At 39.0% G+C, this 26,012-nt stretch overlaps 1 protein-coding gene across 2 annotated transcripts; it reads right to left on the reverse strand.

The window, feature by feature from the left end:
• Positions 1 to 675: 675 nt before the first annotated feature.
• On the reverse strand, positions 676 to 25,403 carry tcf3a (transcription factor 3a). Of its 2 annotated transcripts, XM_083889144.1 has the most exons (20): positions 25,102 to 25,403; positions 20,372 to 20,468; positions 19,978 to 20,050; positions 15,396 to 15,469; positions 14,639 to 14,714; positions 13,976 to 14,016; positions 13,690 to 13,807; positions 13,023 to 13,072; positions 11,795 to 11,888; positions 10,946 to 11,082; positions 10,444 to 10,594; positions 10,288 to 10,346; positions 10,075 to 10,153; positions 8,915 to 8,988; positions 8,606 to 8,779; positions 8,342 to 8,453; positions 8,063 to 8,192; positions 6,572 to 6,819; positions 3,376 to 3,522; positions 676 to 3,259 (listed from the first exon to the last, which is right to left on the reverse strand). In XM_083889144.1, the coding sequence occupies exons 2-19, from the start codon at positions 20,423 to 20,425 to the stop codon at positions 3,383 to 3,385; spliced, it is 1,884 nt and encodes a 627-aa protein (XP_083745270.1). In that variant the 5' UTR covers positions 20,426 to 20,468; positions 25,102 to 25,403; the 3' UTR covers positions 676 to 3,259; positions 3,376 to 3,382. The 2 variants fall into 2 exon arrangements, 1 of the variants encoding a protein (XP_083745270.1); XR_014592820.1 differs by lacking the exons at positions 676 to 3,259; positions 3,376 to 3,522 and adding an exon at positions 4,229 to 4,261 and having other exon boundaries at positions 4,367 to 6,819.
• Between the last annotated feature and the right edge of the window lie 609 nt (positions 25,404 to 26,012).

Consider the following 26,012-nt stretch of genomic DNA (forward strand, 5'->3'; position numbering starts at 1 on the left):
CACCTCTAGATTCTGTACGCAACGCAACGCAACTTCTTTGGACATACCTATTGATTAGAAATAAATGTACATATATCTATAAACTCTTACCATGACTTGGCAATGGCTATATACTTGACACCGACAATTTTGCTGATCATTTTGAGTGAGATGTGGGCTCTCGAACTCCGACGCACTGCTGTGATAGCTTGAAGCAACTTCCGGTTCCAGCTTGCTGAATAGAGAAATATACTTACCGCACATGCGCAGAAGATATTTCCGGTTACTACAAGAATAAAAGTCCCCCACACAACAAAAGGCTTGAGAAAAGTGAGTGTATATCGTTACTCTGTACATAAACGTATACATTTTGTTTTGTTCAAAATCCCTGGTGGTGTGTACACCTTTGTATTTTTCTGTAATATTAATTTAATAATTTTCTTTTTGTTTTTTTAGTCATCTTTTTTGAGTTTATTGTCAAGAAAGGTTGACAATTGTTTGCATTTTTAAAAGCCTGAATCTGGAAAACTACAAAATAACTAATAATTACTTCTTTACACCATAACCTATATTCCCAGAATATGTTGTCAAAATCCATTCTCGACTTACACTGCAGAAAGTAACATGCACTCAAATACTTATTTGATTTCTGGAAGAAGTCACAAAAAAAGACAATCTTTGTTGTTAAAAATGGCACATTTATTGCTACATTACTGTTATAGACACAACAGTCCTCAGTATCTACTTTATATATAAAAAAATAGGAAACTGGAGGCACTTTGAGGACATGTTGTCCCCAAACATGAGTGAAGACAGATATGTTGCAGGTCATCTGTTGTGGAGAACAAAAAAAGGTATTTTAACAGAAGAAAATGTCAGGTACATCTTTTGATACTGTAGACATACACATCTATCATGGTAAAATATAAATGTACAGGTCTTCAGTACTGATTCTCCAAATCACACCAACATCACATTTTACTGCAGAAAGGCATGACTATCTGACAAAGGAAAACAAAGTTTGGGGCTAGTCCATGGGGCAAGATTTGTGAGGGAATAACAGACAAATACTGTCACAAATCAGTATCAGCTTACAATGGTTAAGCTAATGAGGAAACATCATACAGCTGTACATACATATCAATGCACATGCCACTCAAGGACAAAAATATATTCAACAAAATCAGTACATAAAAGATGAAGAATTTTAAGTACAGTTCCGTGTCAGAAAGTTGAAGAACAGGCTGTTAGTCAACCAATGTCTGATGACACACAGACACTGAAGCGTTGAGCGCCAGTGCAATTCTTCAGTTAGACGTTCTGAGAGACACTGTCATATGTTACTGAAGTATATATGCTTTTATATAATGCTGTATTATAAAAAAAGTACAACTTATAAGTCCTTAATTGCAACATCATCCACCATGTAGCAGAGAATAATTCAGGCACTGGTGAGTAACCATTATCAAAGCTCCCACAGTCAGGAAAATGACCCTTTTTTTCATGCGTCATATCACAATGAGAACAGTGAATTATGTTGCAGATTGTACAGAACACCCCTTCTGCCCCCTCTTCAAACAAAGCAACAAGCTCAACACAGAGCAAACACCACGGAGGAAATGGGGGGGCGGGGTGGGGCTGAAGAGAAATTGTTGTGTTTCATTTAAAGAAAAACTGCCGCAAACGCCAGAGCAATTCAATCACAACTGTCCTGACAGGTTTGTGTTCACACACGAAAAAAATAAAAAAGCATTATCACAACGTGTGATGTTACAGCCATTTTGTCATTTCTAACATTTCTAAGTGCCTGGCACAAAAGAAAACGCCCAACTTTGTTCCTGGAATCTAAACTGAGATTTCTCTTACATTTTTAAGCAATGTAAACAAAGAAAGAAATAGCATTCCAAATGTTAAAAACAAAAACTAACATCTATCTTACAAATAAAAAAAACAACAAACAAACAGAAACTTTAAATCAGTTCTACAAAAAGGAAGATCCTTACAACAGGCTTTGCAATTGTTCAAAAGGGGGAAAAAAATAAACCTTAAAGGCTCAACAGAGAGCAACAACCAGAACAAGTCAGTCAATGGCAAAGGTAGCAGTAACACTCATGACCCCTCCACTGCTCAGTTATTTCTGTCTTTTAGCAAAAGTGTTTTTGTTTTGTTTTTACCACAAGAGAAACTGCTCTGAGACGTAGTTGGAGTAAGTCCACCATGCAGCAACAGTGTCTTTGTATTTGACTGGATGTGGACAGGTTCACAGGGCTGACACACAGAGCGACTGACTTGATGGTGATTTAAGACGTGAGGCTGACACTTGGACGCTCAAGTCCAACGGCAGCCTCACAGAGGGAAGGGTGCTGTGTCCATGTGCACATATACTTCACCATCACCAGGGATCCTTTTTCTTAAGAGTCCGTGCTTGCGTTTGTGTCAGCGGTGGGCCTCTCCCCGCAGTCTTTCCATTCCACTTGCATGGTAGTGACGATAACACATGTACAGGGCGTAAAGAGATAAGGACCAGGGATCCACAGTTAAAAAGAAACAAAAGCAAATTTCCCAACATATGTGACTGACTGAGGCGTTTTTCAGCTAAAACAAGAAATAATAATAAAAAAAGAAAATACAGCCAGAATTACCAGCATATAAAAGAGAGGAGTCACCTCTCAGTTTGCCCAGTCAGTGGCTTGATCCTGTCTCTGTGTTTACAGACCTACCTTTGTAATTCAGTCATGCATTGGAGATAGCAATGATGACTATTGTTTTTCCTTTTTTTAAACCAAACACTGCATCAATCAGGTATTTGTTCAGGCGTAACATAAACTCGAGTGTCCATCTTTGCATCTGTAGAATGTAAGACCTTCTTTTCAGATGGGAATGCCAATGATTATCCAAACATACAAATCCTGACTCTTGCTCACATGAGCAATTGATCCAGACGTTTTATTTGATCCAAACTAGTTTTGCTCCCAACACGTTAAGCATTTTTTTTTTCAAAATGTCTTACAAAAAAACACCATGACAAAAAAATGTCTATGTCAAATTTTCACTGTCTCCAATCCAGTGTCCTTGGTTGAAAGTTAAGTCGCATAAAGAGTAATAAATGTTTTTTCTCTTTCTGTGAGAGTGTGCTTCTTCGTCAGGAATGTGGCCACCTGCTTTGTCAGTAATCATGAGTGTTTGTGTGTCTATCTTTCCAAAAGCTGATTAACACACACTGAGATGCATGATGATAGATTAAGGCCACGTGTTCAAGGGGCTGTACAATCAACAGGAACTGGAAGACAAAAGAGAAAATTAAATGAAGATGCATCTCCTGCAAATAAGCAATGGAAATTCACAATACTTCTTTAAAGACAACAAATGACACTGTAGTAGATTCTGAAGACTGACCTGAGAATTACATATGGTTGACAGGGTTGTGTCCATCTCCTCCTAAACCAGGATGACCCCCACCAAGCTGCATTTGGGACTCCACACTTGAAACTTTCTCCTCCTCTCTCCTCTTAAGGCAGGCAGCCTTCGGATTCAAGTTACGCTCTTAGGAAATAATAAAGATGCAGATTCCAATTAAAACACTGGTGAGGAAAAAAGTATCACTGATCTCTTTAGTTTTTTTTTTTTAACAACAGAGGAACTTCATCATAGAGAGGGCAAATATAGATGGAAGGCAAGAGAAAATGGAACAAAAAGAGACAGGAAAATGAGAAGTAGGATGGAAAATGCAAGATTTTGGCAGAACAGTAATGTTTACTTCCTTCACCATTCTCCCGAACTCATTTGTCTCTTTTGATTTCTTAAAAGTGATTAGCACCAAAGAGAAACTAAAATGGACGTTACTCAGGAAGTGAGAAATAAAATTGAGAATATTCTGAAAGTGAATATTTGGCGTCTTTAATCCAGCTGTGATGACAGATGGTTGGTTGTGTGGGTGGACCAGACCTTCCCATTTTGGCTGACCTACCTCGCACCTGCTTCTCCAGGCCCAGGATGACCTGAACAGCCTGTTGCAGGATAACAAGCTTTGTCTGGGCCTTGTCGCTCTGTAGGTGGACCTGACACATCCTGCCCAGCTCTCTGAAGGCTTCATTAATGTCACGGACACGCACCCTCTCCCTAGCGTTGTTAGCTAGGCGGCGCTCACGCTCCCTCTGCTCCTTCTCCTCAGCAGTCAGGTTTTCATCAGTCACAGAGACAATGCTGCAGCTGGGAGGAGAAGGGAGGAGGAGGAGGTTGGAGGGGCTGGTTAACAAACCCAAGTCACAACCTTTTGCTGAACCTAGGTTAAACATTACACAAGTATAAATTATACTGTGCTTAAGTGTTCATCCTCCTCAGAATTCCTCCTTGATTTGGAAATAATTAATCTTCTACATTATGTTACCTTCAAGCTCTTTGCCTGAGATGAGACCAGTGAGATTGCTGAAGAAGATCCCCGTGGAGTGTGACTATAATGCAACAGATGAGTTAAAATCGAATAAATAAATCTACATTACATAAACTATAATGATCAAGTCCTAAAATATTACCGGAGGTATTCTCCATCAGTCAAATTTTATGTGTCGTTTGTTGAACGAGCTCGGTACTAAATAGTGTTTTCGCCAAGAACAGATGCGCCGTTAAGATAGAGCAGCTGACAAGGTCTAATAAATCTTTCTTCAGGTCTAACCAACCAACACAAACTTTTTCTGTTTGGTCTTTGAGGTCCAGGATGGAAGTTGGGGGGATATGGTGACTTTCCAGAAGAATGAGAGAATTTATGAGAGAGGAGAGAAAGGGAGTGAAAGGAAGCAGCACCCTCTGCCAAGTACAGTAAAAAGACAGAGACTCTGAGATTAAGCCAAAGGGAGAAACTGAAGGCATCATGTTAAATACATCAGAGGAAGTGGATGTATTTATCTGAATGTGAGGAGAAGTGCATCGCTGTTGCCATCTGTGAAAGGAAAATGTCAGGGAAAAGGGAGTGGGCAGACAAATGTAAAGGTCTCTTAAAAAAAGTTGAAGGGTTGACACTTGACAGACTGGGACATGCAGCACAGAGTCACTGCAACAAAGCTAAGGATCAGTTAATGCACATAACAAACAGACAGCGCTGCTTTCATGCAAAAACATATACTATGGGTTAATGGTGAGGAAAAATGACGCTGAAATAAATATTTGAAATCAAAATTTGAAATTGAACTTGAATTGGCAATAAGGCAGCAGTTTATCCAGTCAAAGGTTGTGGTAGACAGACTAGAGGCAATGGCTCTATGACAGCAAGAGAAGCTCTGCTTCCTCCAAAATGTCATAAAATAGTTGGTCAAATGTGGACAATCTACATTTCATTACTAAGCATTAAAACCAGTGGAAGCTCAGCTTCAATTGATCTCTATGGGACTGCACAAAAAAGCTTTTTTTCTCCCCACTGTGGGGAGCTTGGAGATTGGACTGCGGCTAAATCGTCACTTCCCAGGAAGCTCAGCTTCTCTGGGAACCAATGGAGCATTGAGCAGACACTGGGCTGAAGCATGATGGTCGGAGGAACTGTCTGAAAGGCGGAACCACTTTTTGATCGACAGCGCTGCCGAAACATACAGGATACTGCAGTTTCTGTCTAAGTCCCATGTGGATTTTGCGAGTAATATCTCACAATAGAACCTTTAGTACATATTACGCACTGTAAACCAGGGTGCCAAAACTTTTTTTTTTTTTTTTTAAAAACGAAGGTCAGATTTGATGCATACAAATGCACTGCTATTAATTTAATTTTCATTGTCACAATTCTCATTTTTAAATAGCAATGTAACTGAATCCCAGTGGGAAAAAAAGTGCCTTTCTTCCACATCTGGAGTCAAATAACATAATATGGTACAAGTGTTTATATCAGTCTGTCATACGTGGGTTTCAAACCCGGGCCTGGATTCAACTCCTTACAAGCTGAGCTAATGGGGGGGTGACACGTGACCAATGCTAATTTGTTGTCCAAGTCCCTGCCTGGTTACAAATAATACATTATAAAACCTGAGGCTGCAGGCCGTACAAAATCTCACAGAGGCCCATGATAGGCTCATAGCCGGACTTGCCTGCTGTAAAGAAAATATGATTATAGCTTTCCTTATTCTAGTTGTTCATTAATTTTTATCAACGTGTGTTTGGTTGAGGGGGTAGTTATTTATGTATAAATAACTGGGCCTGAAATGAGCTTCCCCTGTTTCAAAGACCAGCAAGCGCCACTGAGACAGACATGTAAACATTTTCAGAGTGGAAACAGAGGCAGGTGTAAGACAGGGCGACAGTGAATCAGAGCAACAGCAGTGCTACATGTGTTACATGGGGATGAAAACCTTAGAAGATGAGCTGGAGAATGGGCATGTCTTTAAAACAGTCACACAGCTGCATTTCCTTATTCCATGAACTTTAAAACATGTTATACTTCAGTTCAAATTTTTTATACTATATAAGAAGGAAAAAAGTCATCTTCCACCAAGTTTAAATTTTAAATAACTAACAGAACATGTCATGTGCTAGGAAGTGAAGCTGTGTGGATGTTTTATTTTGTCAAGAGATGCTTCCCCTCCTCTTCCTTCCTCTCTGGACACCCACTGACCTCGAACTTGCTGCTCCAAGTTGAGTATAATGCTAACGGCCTGATGGAGTACGGTCAGTTTGGTCTGCGGTTTCTCATAGCTCAGATGGACCTGACACATGCGGCCCAGCTCCTTAAACGCCTCGTTGATGTCCCGCACACGTAGACGTTCACGGGCATTGTTTGTCAACCTCCGCACTTTCTCCCGCTCAACCTTAATCTCCACTGGCAGATCTTCATCATCCTCATCCTCATCATCATCATCCAGTCTAATGAAGAACCAATGACAGATGAGAGGGGAAAGGAAGCAACAGTTTTGGTACAGCTGACTGCTAATTACCCAACTTTGTTGAGCCATAACTATTTGCTTATAATGTTAATACCTCATTAAAAGTTTTAAAAAGACAGTATAACATTTAATTTCAATTATAGAAAGTAAAGTAAAGCACATGACAAAGTAACTATGAACATGACTGACTAAAGGTAGGAAATTGACTGGTCGAGTATAAATGTCTAACTCCTATATCACAATCATCATTCTGATTTTAAATAAGCTTAACTGGACATATCTAATTAGAGCTGCAACTAACGATTATTTTCGCAATTGATTAATCTGTCGATTATTTTCTCGATTAATCGGTTGATCCATAAAATGTCAGAAAATGTTTAAAAAAACATTGATCAGTGTTTGTCAAAGCTGGAAATGACGATTTTCTTGAATGTCTTGTTTTGTCCACAAACCAAAATGATTCAGTTTTAATGATTTCTTTCTTATGTGGAACAAAGACTAAGAAAATATTCACATTTAAGAAACTAAAACAATCAGAAATCTTGTTTTAATCATGAAAAAAGCTTCAAACCGATTAATCGATTATCAAAATAGTTGGCGATTAATCGATTTTACGTTTCAGCTCTATATCTAATGCAACGTGTCGTAATGAAGCTGTTGTTTATTTTACAACAGGTTTTAATAAGTAACAGTTAATGTAGGAATACTGAGTTAAGACAAGACTATACATTTCATTTGGTAACTACTAAGTACAGAAGATGATTCAGAGGCCTAATGCCATATATTGTACCGACTTAATTTATTTAGTATTTATAGAAAGAAAATGAAAGAGAAGCTAACTAGCTTTCTTTGCAAAGCCAACTTAAACACACAACTAAATTAAGCAAGGTATCTATTATTCAGTGTTTTGTTTTATTCTTTAACCACAAAGTTTATGCGGTCTTCAATAAAGACAATCGTGTGTGTGTGTGTAACTTAAATAACTATTCTAGACTTAATGACATGACACACACACCCACACAAATCATTTAAAATGATATCATTAGTTTTAAAATCTAGTGTTGAATTATACAAGTATTAAGCTTGAAATAAAACATATCCAGAAAGGCTTAAAGACTGTATCCTGATATACGCAACACTGCACTACTTCTAGATTATAAACCATTTGATCTCTTGCATTGATAAAGTATTAAAAATGCTTAAAATGGCTTGATTTTAGGTACCTTGTTTTAAGATGGGTCTTCGATTCTTTTTTCTCATCCTCAGACTTGTCAGCGACTGAGCAGTTCTCATCCTCATCCTTCTCTTGTTTGACGTCTGTACTGGAGGAACGATTCAGGCTGCCAGACAGGCCTGCATACAAAGATCACAAATGAATAAAAAAACAATAATGGTACAGACAAAGACAACATGTGTGAATTATATAACAATCCAACAACAACAACGAGGTCATTTCCCAAAGTTTAACATTATTAAATAATCAGTGCAACAAAAGCTCTCACCAGTAAAGCCTTCAGGCTGAGAGCCTTGCTTGACAGTTGTGGGGCTGTGGTGATTATGCAAAAGTCCTCCACTAGAGGGCAGACCAACAGAGTCCTCATGGTGACTTGAGACCTTAAAGAAAACAATGAAACAGTGTCTCAATAATCAATTCAAAGTTAGTCGTATTTTTTTAAAGAATTATATATTCTGTTTCCACTATAACTATCTCACTTAATTTAGGTACTTGTGGTTAAACGTCTTATGGTGCTATTTATTTATCTTACCAGACTAGTAAGGTGACTAGCGAGTCCAAGTGAGGCACTGGTGAAACCTGGAGGCAGCCCCAAACCAGACACAAGCCGACTGTGCATTTCAGCCAAACCTGAACCGCCTTGCCCACTGGCATGACGCTGAAGAACATTGATGGCTTCGTCCAGACGGTCCTCTAATTTATTCGCCTACAAGGAATGAAAAACAAGGTACAATGAGAAAACAAAAGGTGATGCACAACTCCAGCACTGTTAATTGTTCTCTAATTTAATTGTAACACAGTTGTAGGATTAAAAAAAGAAAATAGAGACATGATGACTCACCATGGACTGAATTCCATCAAAGTTAGGAGAAGGTGTGGCCTGGCCAGAGGATCGAGCCCAGTGCAATGCTGAGCCTAGAGGGAAAAAGGAGGATTAGAGAGTTTATTCAGACATTAGTGAATTGTTGATTACTTATTCATATGGGTAGGTTCTTCTTTTGGCTTTAGAGGCCAGTCTGGGATTTTTTTTATGTTAAACTTATTGAAACTCCAGTCTCTTCACGTTGTAGTTTTTGCTTTATGTGTATATAAGTAATGCATGTTGTAAGTGTTATTTAAGTCAGTGTAAGCCAATGTTTCTCCACATGATTGATTAAGTTATAAACAAGAAACATTTGATGAACTAATTGCACATCTGTGACATTTACTATAAATGCTCTGATGAATGTGAAACCAATGTGAAAATATGGAGATGCAGGAGATAATTTGTGTAAATTTATTTTCTTATTTCCTATTTATCAGGTTCTTCACTATTATCATTTTCATGCTCTTGTGTCAGTAGCACTATTTAATGTGTGAGGCGTGTCATGAACCATCTCAATGATCCAACGCAGTGACAAATAGAGAAGTGACCCCACCTCTTTATTTTCCCTTTCCCTCTCATAAGTTATATTTGGCTGGTGTGTGTGTGTGAGAGAGAGTGTAATAAATACAAAAAACGATTGTCTGTGTTTCTTTGATGACAATCAAAATACTAAAACAGACAAAATAACAACACACATATTTATTGAATTATAATGGGACATTTCTCACAGCCAACTACTTCATCAGATCAGTAATCATCTAAATGTTCATATACTTATCTCAGTTCTGTATTTGTTTAGTGCCGGTATATATTCAACCAATCAAATAAATCAAAGGTGCCATGTTAATAGGATTATACCATTATATTTCAAGATATAAGTTTATAAGCACATATTAATAAATGATATGCTATATAACTGCTTCACTGACAACGTTTTACACGTCCATACAAACAGAGCAACATTGTTATTATGAACTATGTATTGTCAGAATGAAAACAATGCATTTCCTAAAGATTTAATTTTGCCCTTCAAAAAAACAGAAGGAAATGCTGTGTTTGAAAAAAAAAAAACAATTTCAAAAGAGTCAGCTGAACTTGAAGTGTTGGCAGCAAAATGAAAGCAGCTCCTCACTCACCTGATACAGCCTGAGGTGAACCAGAGGGAGATGATGGGGATGGCGGGAAGTTGTTACTGCTCAAGTCTGAAGGATAGATCTGGACACAGATGGGTTTTTTGTTATTAATCAATAACAAACAATGCACCAATTTAAAATCTCTACCTTATACATTTGTATAAAGTTTTATGTGGAACAGTTTCGAGAAGGAAAATGACTTGAGTTGCTACTTACAGATGCCAGGGCCTTTCCAATCTCATCACCTGAACTCCCAGGAGCTGATCCACGATTACCTTAATGGGAGGACAACAAAAATCATCAGAACTTACAATTTATAACAACTCAATGATGTGACACTACCATTTAAAATGAAAACATTAAAATGTTTACCCATAGTGGTGTCAGTTGCAGCAATAGGTGGTGTATGGCTGGATACACCAAAGCTGCTGGAGCCAGAGTGGAAGCCAGCGGGATGAGCCCCATTTACCTCACTGCCATGCAGAGGGTAGTTTTGTGGAGACAGAGGCAGTGGGTGCCGTTTCTTGAAAGCAAAGTGTCACCAAGTGTCAGTACATTTACATGACGTTAGATAAAACGGGGATCATAGTATTAAGCCGACTAAATTTATACAAAACCCAATTTTTGCTAATTTGGATAATCACACCCACATAATGCGATTGGGAGTAAATCACTACTTCGTGTATATTCAGTTCAGTTGGACTAAAACAGACTCAGTGCATGTTCCATCCCCCAAGGTTTTCAAAATAGTAGAGGAATCAGGTACACTTGGACTGGATTTTATGATCCGTCAGCTCAAAGAATTTTATATTTTAAAGAAAACATACTTTATAGATCGTCTTTATAGAAAATAAAGCTCGAGGACAAAACTCACCAGTCTGTCTTGTGGGTTAATGGCAGAGAAGGGACCATGTTGGCTCAGATGTGGAGGGTTTCCAAGCATGGCAGAAAAACCAGGCTGAACCATTGACCCGGCAGAGCTCCATGGATCGGAGGGCGGGTGGAGGCCTTCTGTCAGGAGGTGTCCAATGTAGTAAGGGACATGGGGGCAGTGTAACCAGATGAAAAGACAATGAAAGCCACATATGAGACATGTCACATTACTGTAGTAACTTAATTTAATAGTTGCCTCTTACATACTAAAATTAGGACTTTTGAACATGGGTGAACAATAATAACGGCAAGAACAATGGTCCCTCATTCAAACTTAATGGCAAGTGAACGGTTTCAAAGTGCTAATAAATTGAGGTAAGATTATATAAAACACTGAACACTGTCCTGTTGTAACGGGGCAGTGTAACTGCAGGAGGGGAGTTGAGCGGGAAATAACTCTGGAAAAATGACACAGATGAAGAAGCAATTGACGTGTTCTCCCTGGTCTTGCGTTGCCACTAATGCCAATGGAAGCTGATAAAAACCCACAGCAGAGTCATTTGACATCAGAGCGAATGCTGATTTAGCACAATCCCACTAGTCAAAACCCTTTTTAAACCTGGGATTAAACTGTTTTCTTTGACCAGTGAAAATTGAGTATTTGATGCACCATACAGCACAAAGAGGTCTGTGAAGAGTCACAGAAGGATGTTATGTAAAACTAATTTGCAAACCAAGTGTTACAGAGAAGAAAAACAAGACACGTTTGAATTATTTGTGCTACATCCACTTTTAAAGTGTCTCTCCATCTAAAGAAGAGCTTCTAAGGCAAAACTTTGTTTCCACCGACCTTGCATGTAGAATGGTGTTGGGTAGAGATTTCCTGGCTTGGAGGGTGGGTAGCCTGCATTGTCCCTGTTGAAATCCTCTGCTGGTGGATAAACCTGCAGAAAACACTTTTTATCAGCCCCATCAAGTATGATATTACTATTTAACAGATCAAGAGTATATCGATCTATAACACCCAGTATTCATGGGAAATTGTTCTGTGCTTACATGGGTATGAGAATACAAATCAATTATCCTTAGCAAATAAATAGAAGGTATTTGCATATTTTTTTTTTTATTTACAATCAGATTTAACTACTTAATTCAATAAACAGACAGCACCCGCAATTCTGCAGGCTAAAGAACTGAGCATTAAGTACTCAAAGTGCAGTCAGTAATTTTATTGGGTCCTGTCTATCATTTCAGTAAGACGTTTATGTACTAACCTGTTAAATGAAAACATGCTGAGAATGGTTTTCAGTTACATAATTCACTCTTTGTAACACAGTGAGAAGTGTGACCACATAATGGGAGCTGCAGTAGGATTTGGTGAATGTTATGAGCATAAAGGTGTCAAACTGTGTCTGACAAACTTAAATCCAAAATGACTCAAGTTGTCTTCTGTAATTTGATTAAACAGAGAGAAAAGGAGAGGAAAAGGAGAGGAAAACGAGGAGAGAGGAGAAGAGGGAATGGAGAGATGCACTCCTAATTACTGAACCATCTGCCGAATCCTGGACGGCAGCCAACTCTACTGGCAGCTGGGATAGAGGGATGGGGAGGGACAGAGAAAGGGGAGGGCTGTTGTTCGTGGTGGTGGTTGTGAGGAAATGGGGAGCCCAGAGAGCGAGAGTGAGAAGGGAAAAAATGAGGTGGAGTAAGAACCATCAAACCCCAGTATGAATTCCCTCCAGTGATCTAACGAGTATACTTGGCTGAGCAGAGGAAATGTGGTCATAAAGTAAAGGCCCTCCAAATACAACACACTATAAATACATGCTGCAAATGAGCGACTGGGTGAACAAGTGGCTTTCTACCCCTTTTCTTGTTTTTTCTTCTCTACACTGGTGGTGCAGACACACAGCTGTAAGAGCTGGACAACTTGTATTGTAACTATTCCATTGCCCTGTAAGCTGAGAAGAATAGGAAGATGCCAAATGGGAAGAGAAGAGGGACATAAAACATGAAAACATGGGCTTGCATGGATAGAATGCAAGAGCTGTTCAACATTTCTGAATGTTAGTACTCACTGAGGAGGGCAGGCCAGGAGGCACCTTCCTGATCTTTTTTGGCTGTGACTCTGTAAGGAGGGACACAGACTCAAATCACAAAAACATATTGTGCTCATACAGAGATATGTACTGTGCTAAAGTGATATACAAGTACACAAAAAACAACTAAAGTATTAATTAACCCCTTCTTTCTGACAGCCTACTGAAAAAGAGATTCATAAAGAACAAGTAAGTATGTATTCATTTAAGACTGGAGGTGAAAACACACTTCTGTTTTATGTGTAAAATTATCTGCTTCTTAAAATCAGGTGTGTGGGGAGGAGAGACACGCAGGACTACGGGTGGAATCGAACCCATGCATCTTTACCAGTTCTACCAACTGAGCTATCCAGCAATAAAACATTTTAAGTCAATCTTCAGTTCAATATTTGCCGTGTTAAATTTAAAACAGGATGGAGTCTTACCACATTAGACATCATCAAAATATTAGCAACTAATGCAAGACTGTGGGTTTAAATATATGAATTACACCATTTATGTATTGCATTTTTTTGGAAAATGACCTGGAACATGGACACATTCAAAATGGAACCATTAAATCGCAATTTGCTAATTGCATCTGACAAGTGATGATTGTTTTATGACTGTGTTCAATATATTTGAAACAACCCTTGACATTTCTTACCAATGGGGTCCTGTGAGGGTCTCCTGCGAGGGTTACTCGCCTCATAGGGGGAATAAAACTGTGAGTTAGACTTCAGGCCAGGTGGGGAGAGAGGATCAGGACTAGGCATAAAGCCAGGCTAAAAACAGTGGAAGAGAAAACACAAGCAGATGCCGTTTACCAAGACAGGTAAAAACAAATAATTACAGAAGTGAATTAAGAGGAAAATAAATCTTTCTGTGAGACATGAACAGAGAGGGGAGGGGGTCATGCTTTAGGATAGCAATGGTTATACTGACTGATTTACCTGTGCTGTGAATGACGAGTATGGTCCTCGCTCAGCCTTTCCTGTTAGGAGAAAGGAATAAAATATCAGGTCATGAACATGAGTTAAGTAGGCTTTTATGTCAATATTAAATCACAATCTGGCAATTCCCCTTTCTCGATTTTGGTGCCTCCCATCTGCTGTGCAAGTCTACATGATGTTGTGTGGCATTTATGGCTGTGGACTGCAAAACAACAACAAATTAGACCATTATAAATGGTTCAGGGCAATTGTGCTCAACCTCTGTCCCCTCCCCTGACAGTTAAACAGAGGAGAGCTACAGGCCACCATAGTCTCAAGGGAGAGCCTTGTTTGTGCATGGGTGCCCTTTACACCCCACCGCCCCCTTCCACACTGAACACACAAACTGAAACACACAAACAAACCCCTCCTCCACATCCTCCCTGATTACCCTGCTCCTTTTCTCCATTGCCACCTAACCATAAAAATGGTTTGCCCTGAAGTGATACATTACTGTCTAACCTGTGAAAGGCTACTGTCTCAAACACACATCTCATTGTCCTAGTTCAGAGACGAGTCCATTTAAATAAACATTTGTGTTTCAATCCGTTTGTTCTTCAAACATTCCGTCCTTGGTTCTTTGAGGGTTTAAAAAAAAAATGAGGTGAATTTAAATCTTCTTACCGACAATCCCTGATCCAAACATGGGGGCAGATGCCATACTCTCTTGTTCATTGTAAAGGCCTTCTTCCCCATAACCCTGAGGGAAAGAGAGCAGAGGCTTTAGAGGAATATAATAAAACAACCCAACGTCAGAAAACAAAGTACTGTGTATTAATGTGAACAGATCAGTAAAGATTATCCCACTTTGCTCCGATTTCACATGAAAGGGTGAAGATGGGTTTCTTAAGCGACTACAGAAAGACCGTATCATCTCTACAGGATTTCCACAGAAATCCACAACTCAAATACAATACACCAATATCAATTTTGCATTTGTTTTAGGAGACGTTTGCATGCGAGGAAGTTAATTAACACGTGTAAACACACTCAAAGCATGAAATAACCTGGGTAGACATGTCAAATGTCACAAATTAAGGCTCATTTGTGATTTTCTGCAACAACAACAAAAACAGGAAAATGTGATAGTCCTGGACACACAATTATGAATCACATAAATCAAGCATGTGACCTCAAGGTCACTCAAGCTTCCACTCTTTTAATCAGACAAAGACATCTGTGAAGACCAATGAAGACTCTGCAGTTCCTCTAATGTTATTTACACATGACCACACTCATGCTTAATCAGTGGTCAAATACAGTTTGAGCATAGTTGTTCAAAGAACTTATATGTGAAAGGGGTATAAAATCTGTGAGCACAGAATTGATTTAATCGAGCACAATAAGGTGACTTCTTCATGTATGCGAGGATAAACCTTACCCTCCCCTGGTTGAAAGATGGACCGTTCTGTTCTCCGGGTCCCCAGGAACTGGACCCGCTCCTCTCGTCTATACCTGAAAGAGAAAGATTAAGGTTAAGTTATTAACCACTGAAAGGCAGAAAACTGCGCAAGCAGGTTGAAGCTATGACTGAGAAAAGCCAAGTTTGCCTCCAGAGAAAATCTCTAGAAAAACAAACTGCTTTGATGCAGGGTTTTCAGGTCGCTCAGAGAACACTGAACAGCTTCACTACACGGCTCCTACAGAGACGACACAATGACAGCGACGTCATATATCGTGGATATGAGCTGTAGGAAGTTTGAATAATTAACACCCAGTATGAAGCTCCCAGAATCATCCTTAACATTCTTCCTTCTCCCACTCTACTCCTTCACATTTTCCATGGCAACAATCACTCATCACCCATCTATTCTCTCACGTTGAAACTACGCTACACCTTCACCTTAAAACAAAGCAAAAAAAGCCTCAGTCTTACATGGCTGACACATATTTTCCCTGGCCAGTGTGCTACAGCTTTCAGAGAGATGAATGTGTTTTAGAAGAGTGATTTTAAAGACTGGTGAAGCAGAAATTTCTGTCCATACCCTTTCTCTCAATCACCACTCATACTGCTCCACAGCATCTCTGGGGGAAAGCTGAAGCTTAATTGCGCACCAATTTGCATAATTGTGCATATTAATGAAGCTCGGCTCTATGAATATTCATATTTTTGTTTTGTTGTCTAATTAAAAAGCGAAGTGGGGAGGGGGGTAGAGGCTGACTAGAATCATGACAGGATCAGCAGTAGAACAGAATGATGGGTCCACGGCACTGAGAGCTGCTAGATTGCCGTGACAACTGTGATCTACACACACAACACCAGCAGAATACAAGATGAAGGAGACCATGTCTTATCCCCTCTCTATGGCTGACTGTCACTCTCCATGTCAGTCAAAAACAGAGAAAATGTATGAACTATTCATTTCTGCTTAAAATACCCAGTATCCAAGATCCAGACAAATAGAAAATTTAGTGTTTCCTGCATTGTGTATTCAAATTTTAAATCGTCGTGACAGTCACAGTTATGACTAACATTTCTAAACATTTACTGAATCAATCTAATTCAATTAACAATGACCCAAATCAAGTCAATTGCATTCAATTATGTATTGATTCATTTAGATTTAGATAAATTGCTTGGTTATGAAAGATTTTCAGACCCATCACTAAAAATATTTACATTTACATTCGAAAAATTTAGTAAAAGTATGGAGATGAAAGCATTAATTACTTAATAAGACCACACGGTGCAACTATGTATGAGAAGACCACATATAGGTGATTCACCACTTTTTGTTTATTTTGACTAAACATGTCATAAATTACATGTTTTGTGTAGCTATTTATTTCACAACAATATGCCTTTGTTTGTTTTATACCCCCTTAGGATTTTCCTTTTTTGTCTCCAGTCCCATGAGTAGTTCATAATTAGGAGTGTCCTTACTTTGTGAGAACAGATAACATTACCATGTAAAATCATGACATGAGACTACAGAGGTACGAAATTAAATCATATTTTGAATAAGAAATGACACATTATGTGTCAACTTACCAGAACAAAAGGAAAATAAGAAGCATTCAAACCATAGTAAAAAATTATGAGTAGCACAGCACTCAGACAGGACGGAAAAAAGAAAACTATAGAAAATGGGTGAGTAAGATCAGACAACGATTCTCTGGTGAACCCCAATGCACTTCTCCTCCCAGCATGCAACGCCCCTTTAAGCATGGACGGTCTATAATTACACAGGAAGAAATACTGGAAACAGACAGCCGGTCTGAGTCAGACTCTCTCCATGAGAAAAGCTCTGGCACATACATTGACCAAACTTGCAGACATGTCTTGGTTTTACAGGAACACTGCCCCAGGCACCTATAACTGAGTGAACCGTTGTCTACACACCTTCTTCCTTCCCGTGGCAAAGTGACTCACTCCGACACAAAGCATGATGTCAGACCAAATCTCAAGAGAGTGAACACTGTAAAGGAAATACTGTTCAATAACACAGGCTTTGCTGATTTTATCAGTGAGTCACTTGAGACTTTTCAAACACAAGAATAGTGTACCCTAACCCTCTAATACAGCTTTTTAAAAGGTCTTTGTTCCGAGTGTCTTAAAACGTTTAGTTTCTGTAACGCACCAAGAAATCTGGGTTTCAAAATGAAAAAAAAAAAATCATGCAAATTTCATTCTTCTCCCCTTCTAAATTTGAAACCTCACCAAAGTTTAAAAATACATTTTAGGATTCTCGGTTTCCAGTGACCAAAAAATGAAAGTGTACTGAAAAGTACTTAACTGACTGGTATAAGGGAGTGAACAGGCACATAAGACCAGCACAGAGATATTATCATGACTGAAAACACAGGCAGGGACCCACAGCTACACATGCTAAACCTCCACCTAACCCAACCCTTAACCATAACTCAGGAAAACAGGCATTTCACTGACTGTGCAAGGAAAACATGCAACAGCTGCTCCACAAAAAGTGGGTTCACCGTTTAAATTCACATACTGTTAAACTGATCACTCTCACGTAACAAGATAAACAGATACATTGACATAATTTACTTTATAAAGGCGGACAGACTTGAGTCGCACACTGCCGTGTCTTTTTCCTCTGAAGTGACCACTTTAGCCAAAAGTGCTTCCTGAATATTCATCAGTGCTGCACTGACCTCTACCATTGTCAAATGCAAAAAGTATGTATCCCCATGTGTGCTAGATGGTATTTTCTTTTCGAGAGAGATAGGAAACCTGAACGCACAAAAAGTGACAAGAATTAGGTAAACTCTCAGACAAAATACATATTCTTACTCGTAACTTAATTCCTCTACAATGTAAATCGGGGCAATGTTTTTGCAGATGTACATGTTCCATCTTTCTTTTTTTGTAGAGGTGTTTTGAATCTCTGGACCAAAACCATGTCCATGAGACAAAAGTAAACACTTCTTGTTTTGTTAAAAATTACCATATCCATTATCCATCTCGTTCACTTTTCTCTATAGCTGTGTACCATGGAATGGTTCAGTCAAGTACAGTACTGTACATATTTCTTTGCATTTCCATTAGGAATAGTACCAAAATAACCAACCCATTCTTGGTATTGCTATTTCTTGACTAATCGCCATACCAGTGCACAATTTCTGCCAACAGAATGGGCTGAATGTATCAAATATGTCCACATCAATGATGACAAAGATGAGAAAGTCACTGCTTGTTCCGAGTGTAGACCATAGATTCTAAGTGTATAGCTCACCTAGCAAAACAGTAAATTTGAATATCTGAGAGACACAATGAATTAAGGTGGCCACATGTTTTCACAAGACAATAAACAGAGAAAAAAACTTTTCCTACCACTCATTATCTACTTTTCTACAGCCAACAGTTCAGTGTAGTTCATCAGTGCATTGACCAAAAGTGGATTAATACTTAAAGAAAAGGTTTTATGATGCAGGGCTGCTGTGTACGTTTCCAAAGACATGAAATGATTTCCTTCTGTAAATCTATATTTGTAGGCAGATTAAATAACAGTTCTTCATGAAGGAGCCAACTGTAGATTTTTGAGAGTGTAGGCGTCTGGTACTCCAAGGATAGATTTTGGGTGGAGAATAATTTTAAGGCCAAGGGATAATGCAATGATACACCATTGATTGATAACATCTGTGTCTCTTTAGTGGGCATAATACTCAATACAAGTGACCCTTGAATGAAAAGAAATAAAAATAAAAATAAATAAAGCCCACTATTCCCTACCGTGTCAACATTTACTTTAAATATCCTGTTTCAATTCTACTGCCACCCAAAAAGAACTCCACTTTCATATGTCCAGAAAGAAATGTTTGTGTCTCACAAGTAGATCTGATATAGAATAAACCGGCTTAAATATTGTATATGACAGGAAGACACAGAAGGCACATAAAAAGTTTGATCTAGAGTACTGCTGAGGCTGTTTTTCTTTACTGTACGTGTGTGTAATTAAAGTGACTATAGGAGATAGGATAGTTTAATTGTTAATAAGGATGGAGAAATACTGGGGTCAATATTCGTTAAAAGGGGAGTAGAGGTAGGGTGCAAGATTACAGGACAAGAGAAGCGATTAAATGATTGGTTCCCATCAACCCCCACCCCTCTGCCTTTGTCCTTCAGAGATTAAATGGCAACAACTGAAGGTGAGGAGGGAGACACCTGCAGTGCGAGGGTGAGGAAGTGAAGAGGAGATGACGCTGGGTGTAAATAGCATAAAATTAGCAGGCAATCTTTGCTGGGGTTCAATAATATGTGAAAACACAATTGAGAAGAAACAATCGAGAACATTTCCTTTTATATTTCCAAAAAGGCCCCTATCTCTGGCAAAATGACTTTGAAAAAAGACAGTATTTTTTTCAAATTATCTTATTCTTATTTTTTTTAAAGAAAGACCAGAGACATTAAGAAAAACAAAGAATGAAATCAGAATACTGATAACTAAAAGATTGGTCTGAAGACACAGGGACAAGAAAGACTAAAGAATTTTTGGTCTTACCTGAACCTCCAAACTGACTGCTGGCAAGAGTAGTCGGCCGGTTCTTGCCATTTGAAACTGGAAGTTCAAACATCTGAAAAAAGATAAATGAAAATTTTAACAAAACCAGTGCATTTTCATCTCAAGAGTTTGATGGGCTGTATCCTCTTCATTTGTATACTAGTATATAGTATACTGTCCTGCATCTATGACAGTTAAACTGAAACAATCTCGTTAAAAAGTGCTACACATCAATCCCTGACCGAGTGACCTCCATTCTTGGATGCCTTTAGGGTTTATTCACATTTTTAACTGCTTGACCATAAGATTTGTTAGGACATTTTGACTAACTGTCATACTGGAAGCATAGAATGAGCTTACAAGATGCAAACTTCAATTTTCTGAGAGATCTTACCGCGCTAAAATCCAGCAAGTCGTTGAGCTCCTTGTCGGTTTCCACTGCAGCCATTCTCTACTGCTGTTCACTTGGTCCTTTCAGTCTCAGCAAGCGACTACAAGCAGAGGTAAGGAGAATATGAATACGCTATTTTCCCATTTGAAAGATGGTTATCTATTATTATGTTTACATTCCTCAATTTAGATAATGGGTATGACTGTAGGTGCTGCGGATATCTAAAAAAGTCAAGACAAATGCACAACCAAAACAAATACTAAAAATGTATGTATTGCTGATTCCACTCAAATGAGACAATTATTATTTTTTAAATGTTACACAGCCTTAATATGGAAAGCTAACATTTTCGTTTATAGACTTATTTTAATCATGTTGTTGGGCATTCCTACTGCTTACAACATTTTAGTCACATGCTTAACTGCTGAGAAACATAGATATAATTACACTGTCAGACATAGATTTGCAATAAAAACCACACAGGGTAACCACATGGGCAATCAGCATTGAGTTTTTCTTTTCAGTTATTAAGTCTGGTTTAATAGGTTATCTAAACCACAATAGAGATGAAATGCTATTATGACTATACTTTACAGTAGACAGTTTTACCATGGAAAGATATAACACTCAATTATTCTATGTAATGGAGAATGCAATTATAGATTGTTAAATAAAACTAATAATAAAAAACAGTTGATTGTCGCCTTTAGACTTTTTCATGAAAAAACTGTTTTCATGTCCATTAACCAGCCGAACGATTTGATTTCACTCCCCGTTAGTTCACTGCGGACTTCAAATCCAAGGATACTGACTGACATATCCCAAAACTGATCCTTATACTGCCCCTGCATGCTTTGTACGAGTTTAAAAACAGCTGGAGAGGACATTATTCCTGAGATCTTCAACTTCCTGATTAACTTCCCTTCATCTTACTCCAGAGAGTCACTGAATGTTTACAAGAGCCTGGAGGGAAACAAATGGACGCAATCTGTCTTTGTGACAAACATTCAACTCTGGAGTCAACTGGCTAAAGAAAGCACTGTAGTCACTGGAAGAGAAAGTGTCGCATTAGCATAACGTTGAGATTAGCATGAGGCAGTGTAATGTAAATAATTGCTGTGTTAATGTATAATTCAAATTTCACTTTCACATTAGATGATAAATTATGACAAATTCAGGTTGCTTAACAACATCCCTGGTAATACAAACAAACAAAAATACAAAAGAATCAGCAACAAACAAGCACAACCTACATTCCGTCATAAGTCAGCTTTTTAGGGTTTCTACGAAAAACTAAGTGACACAAATAAACGACTAAACACTAAAACCAATTAACATTTAGCAGTAGCATCCTTAAGACCAACCATCAAAGTACTGACCAATTAATGAGTGTTTCTCTGGTAGCCCATATGTAACATGGGTGACCATGGCTTAACCACAGAGTGCACTATGCTTGTTACGATGTAGCCCCTTGGCTGTGGCCGCATGCTTCCCCTACTTCATAATCCAACCTGCTTTGACAGCTCTTTGAATAACCAGCACTAATCATACTACAACATGATGGACTTTCAAAAAGGAATTTCCTAGTACTGGCCCAAAGTGTATGGTGCCATGTTGGTGTTATTCCTAAAAGAAAACGCAAAAAGAAAAGTTACTGTTCTATCCCAAACCGCATTACTTTACTTAAGAGAGAATATGCCGGTCTAAAAAGGTGAGTTTTGAGCTGTGAAGGTGGTGAGAAAATGTGAGTTTCTGATGTCTTGTGGGAGATATTTCAAGAGGCTTGGAGCTGGGCGACTGCAGGCTTTCAACCCCATTGTGGTAATAGAAATTGTTTAATGTAGTTTTCTTGAATAAGGGATTAATTTTGGAGATTTGCCATTTTAAATAATATGATGCAGAGCTAAAAATTGTCTTCAGACCTTTTTGGTGCCAGCAATATCATCATACTTTACACCACATACTGCAGGCTATGAACACAAAGATAACTTTGGAGATAAAATCAAACACTCAACTTAAGTCAAGAATGTTCTACCTCAGGTGGATGAAATCAGGTGGATTCTTTTTTACGTTTATGTTTTTGTCGTTGTTTTGATTTGAAAAATTGTTAATTGGAGAATAATCCAAACTAACAAACACTATAAGTGGCATGCAAAGGCTTAAGAGTTACGGGCTAGATTTTTTTTCTCAAGACACGATGTCACTTGGATCACAGAAGATTCAATGCACTGGTTTGAAAGAAACATGCATCTTGTTTATGGCATAAATAGGATGCACTGAAAACAAGTCGGTTAGCTTCAGTTGTCTGAGCTTATCAATGTTAGCTCCATCCAGACATTTCAGTGTAGCCAACTGTTTTTTAAACAATATTGTCTGCACTTTAGGGCTTCAACGATCAACTATTTTGATAGCATTTGATTAATCAAGACAATAATCGACACACTAATCAATTATGAAATTAGTCATTAGTTGCAGTCCTACCGCACTTAAATGACATCCACTTTTCCACTGATATAGCTCGAAATGTTGGGAGAAACCTCATATCTCTTATTAACAATTGAGTAAAACCATGACAGGACCGATAAGCCAAAAAAAACTAGTGTCTGGTAAAGGGAGCAGCCACTATTTCAAAACTATAGGTAAAGCAATGTACACAGTAGAAGTTGACCAATGTCAGTTTTCCTATGGCTGATGCCAATTTTAGACATTAGGGCAGCAGATAGCCAATATATGAAGTCAATCTTCTTTCAGGCCAATGTTTGGTCTGTTTTATTTAGTTTTTCTACATCTGATAAAATATAACAGTTTTAAAAGTATTACTGTGTGATGTTTGTGCAGATCTGTGATCTCTACACTCTGTAGAGTAAGATGTGGATAGATCGAGGCAATTATCAATCTAAAATGACATTTTGACACACATTTTGGCTTTAAAAAATATGGTGCAATTTGACAAATGCAGTAGGCCGTATTGTGATTACGAAAAAAATTAAATTCATTGTTCAGCCCTAATGCACAGTATATAATTTCTGCCCCTAGGCGACTCTCAATCAAACATAAATACAAGACCTAGATTGACGTTGGGAAACAGTGTGGAATTATGGGAATTGCAGTCATGCTTGGTTTCCCTGTGCAGCAAATGACAGTGAATAGTAGTGATACATTTGTGAAAAATACACACAATAAAATAAATAAAAGCACGAAAGGGAAAAAAAGCCAAGGGAGTGGTTAGATAGTAGAACCCAATATTTTCTACCTCACTGATGTTTTGTGGGGGATGTGCCCTTTCAGTTACAGCTAAGACTGTAAAGTGTATGACATCAATAAAAGGGTGACTAAAATGAAACCATCTGTTACCTTGAACAGAAATACAGACCGCAATGGACTTAAAAAAGTATTCTAATAAATTCGGCTTATGTGTGTAAACAACTAAAGATGATTTTTTAATGCTGAAATATTACACATTATTCATTTCAATGCATGAACTGTGTGATTCGTGTTAGTGCACACAGCAACATTTATCAAGTTTCACTGTAAACTTTGAAAAAGTGAAAAAGTTACTATTAATTACAAAAATATGTCTACATTCCTCCAGTATATAATGTTATTCACTAGAAATGTGTTTTCATCTGAAAACAACCGCATATTTTGATACAACTCAATCTAGCAGTCTCAACTCCGTCTCTCAGTGATGATCTCTGGTCAAAATGGGGGATGAAGTGTTAAGCCCCTCCTAACCAATGGAAGTAGTTTGTCTGGAGCACCCCCACCCCAGGCCTGCCCATCAAGAGAAAAAGTTTCAAAGCAACATAAAACAGCCACACATCCAAAGCCTTGTCAAATAAATAAACGTCAATCTGATTAAAAACAGCCTATGGTTGCATGTCTCATTATTTGCTGGTTGAATTTTTTGCGGGATTGGTTTCTAAACCTGTTGCCTGCTGTAATGAAGGGCAGGAGAACGGAGGCAGTGATGAACACAAAGACTCGAGCCACCATAGAGGTGGTAAAAAAAACACAAAAAACGAGGAAATCAGAAGACTGGCCAACATTCCTTTAAATACTTAGTCAACGCGTTTCTATGAAGCAATGCAGGCTGGAGGATATGAGACCCCAGCTGCATTTTTGTTGCTTTCGTGGATTTAGGGTAAAAACAACCCCGTAAAAGTTCTACTTCTAACCCTAACCCAGCAAATGCAGCTCAGTTGTGTACGTTTACCTTAAAATGGGTGCATTCGTGTATCACTAAAATCCTGTAAACATACGATAGCGGTGACCCTTGAAGCTACATCCACTATTGTTACAAAGGGGAGAAAAACATAAATAGTGTCCGTCTGCGTTTTCGTGTCAAGAGAATGTCTCGAAGAGCTACTGATGCTTCATTCAGAGGTAGCTAGCCCCCGGAGCAGCTAACCCCGTCTGGTGCTATGCTAATGCACGGTAACGTAACGTTAAAGCCGATTAAAGTGGACAACGGAGCATTTTACACAGCACGCACACATACACACACACACACATAATACCCTACTGATACCGAGTAATAACAGAAGCACCAGCTCTTTGAGGCCGAGGGCACGAACGTCGAACACCCCGCTTTTCCCGGCGGCTCAGACACTCACGGCTCAACTTCAACGATGCGGCTCAAACTTGACTATTACTCCGCTAACAACGTGACACATTACTCGTGTTTGTCGTGCACATGTTTGTGATGAGTGCGTATTTATAAACACATGTACCTGGACTCAGTAATGTGGCATCCAACGGGAAGAAAATCAACAGCAGGAGTGGAGAAGAGAGAGAGGAAAAACAAAGTTAGGGAAAGGATCCTTCTTCCCCCCGTGGTCCTCCGGACTGTGGGCTTGATGTGGATGTGGAAAGGCGCAATGAGCCCACTCCTCCGCCGCCTCGGCTCCTACTCGTCTCAGTCACGACAGTGAAATCACGTCTCCGACACGCATCATAACTCTCGAGTCGCCCCGGTCCCTTACCGCGTTATAGAAACTGTAACCTTTTCATTTCCCAAGTAGACATTTTAACAGCCTCCACATTGTCGGTTCCACAAGAATATCACTCCGCGGTGCAGCTTTGGAGGAGGAGGACACGGACTCTGAGACATTGGCGGTGTCCAATTTCAGCTCAACTGAAGACGCCACACGACGCGGGGTTCGACAGCCTGCTGCTTTACGCTATTATAAAGTTAAATAGTACGGCACGTCACAGTTTCGTGCCTGCGTACAAAACACAAAATGATCCGAGCGGCTATTCACGGGGACCTATGTCGAGCGGCGGAAGAGGACGGCGGAAAGCCCGACAGGCCACACCACCAGAAGATGGAATGATAATATCGGGGGGAGGACCAATAGGAGGCGACGAACATTTGATTGACAGGTGGGCCGTCCAAACGTGTTGCAACGTCGTCTTTAGGGCGGGCTCAGCTTTGTGCTGCTGCCTGGGTTTTGAGTTTCCGAGGTAGAAAAAAAAAACGGTAATGTGTGTGTTTTAGCGGGTAATGATTGAACTTTTGGTTAAGATACCTAACTATTGGGGACACTGCTTAATTCAATTCAATTCAATTTATTTGTATAGCGCCAAATCACAACATACATCATCTCAAGGCACTGTACATAGGCAAGATCATGCAGAGCAG

The sequence above is a fragment of the Microchirus variegatus genome, assembly GCF_963457635.1.
Source record: "Microchirus variegatus genome assembly, chromosome: 5".
NCBI lineage: Eukaryota > Metazoa > Chordata > Actinopteri > Pleuronectiformes > Soleidae > Microchirus > Microchirus variegatus.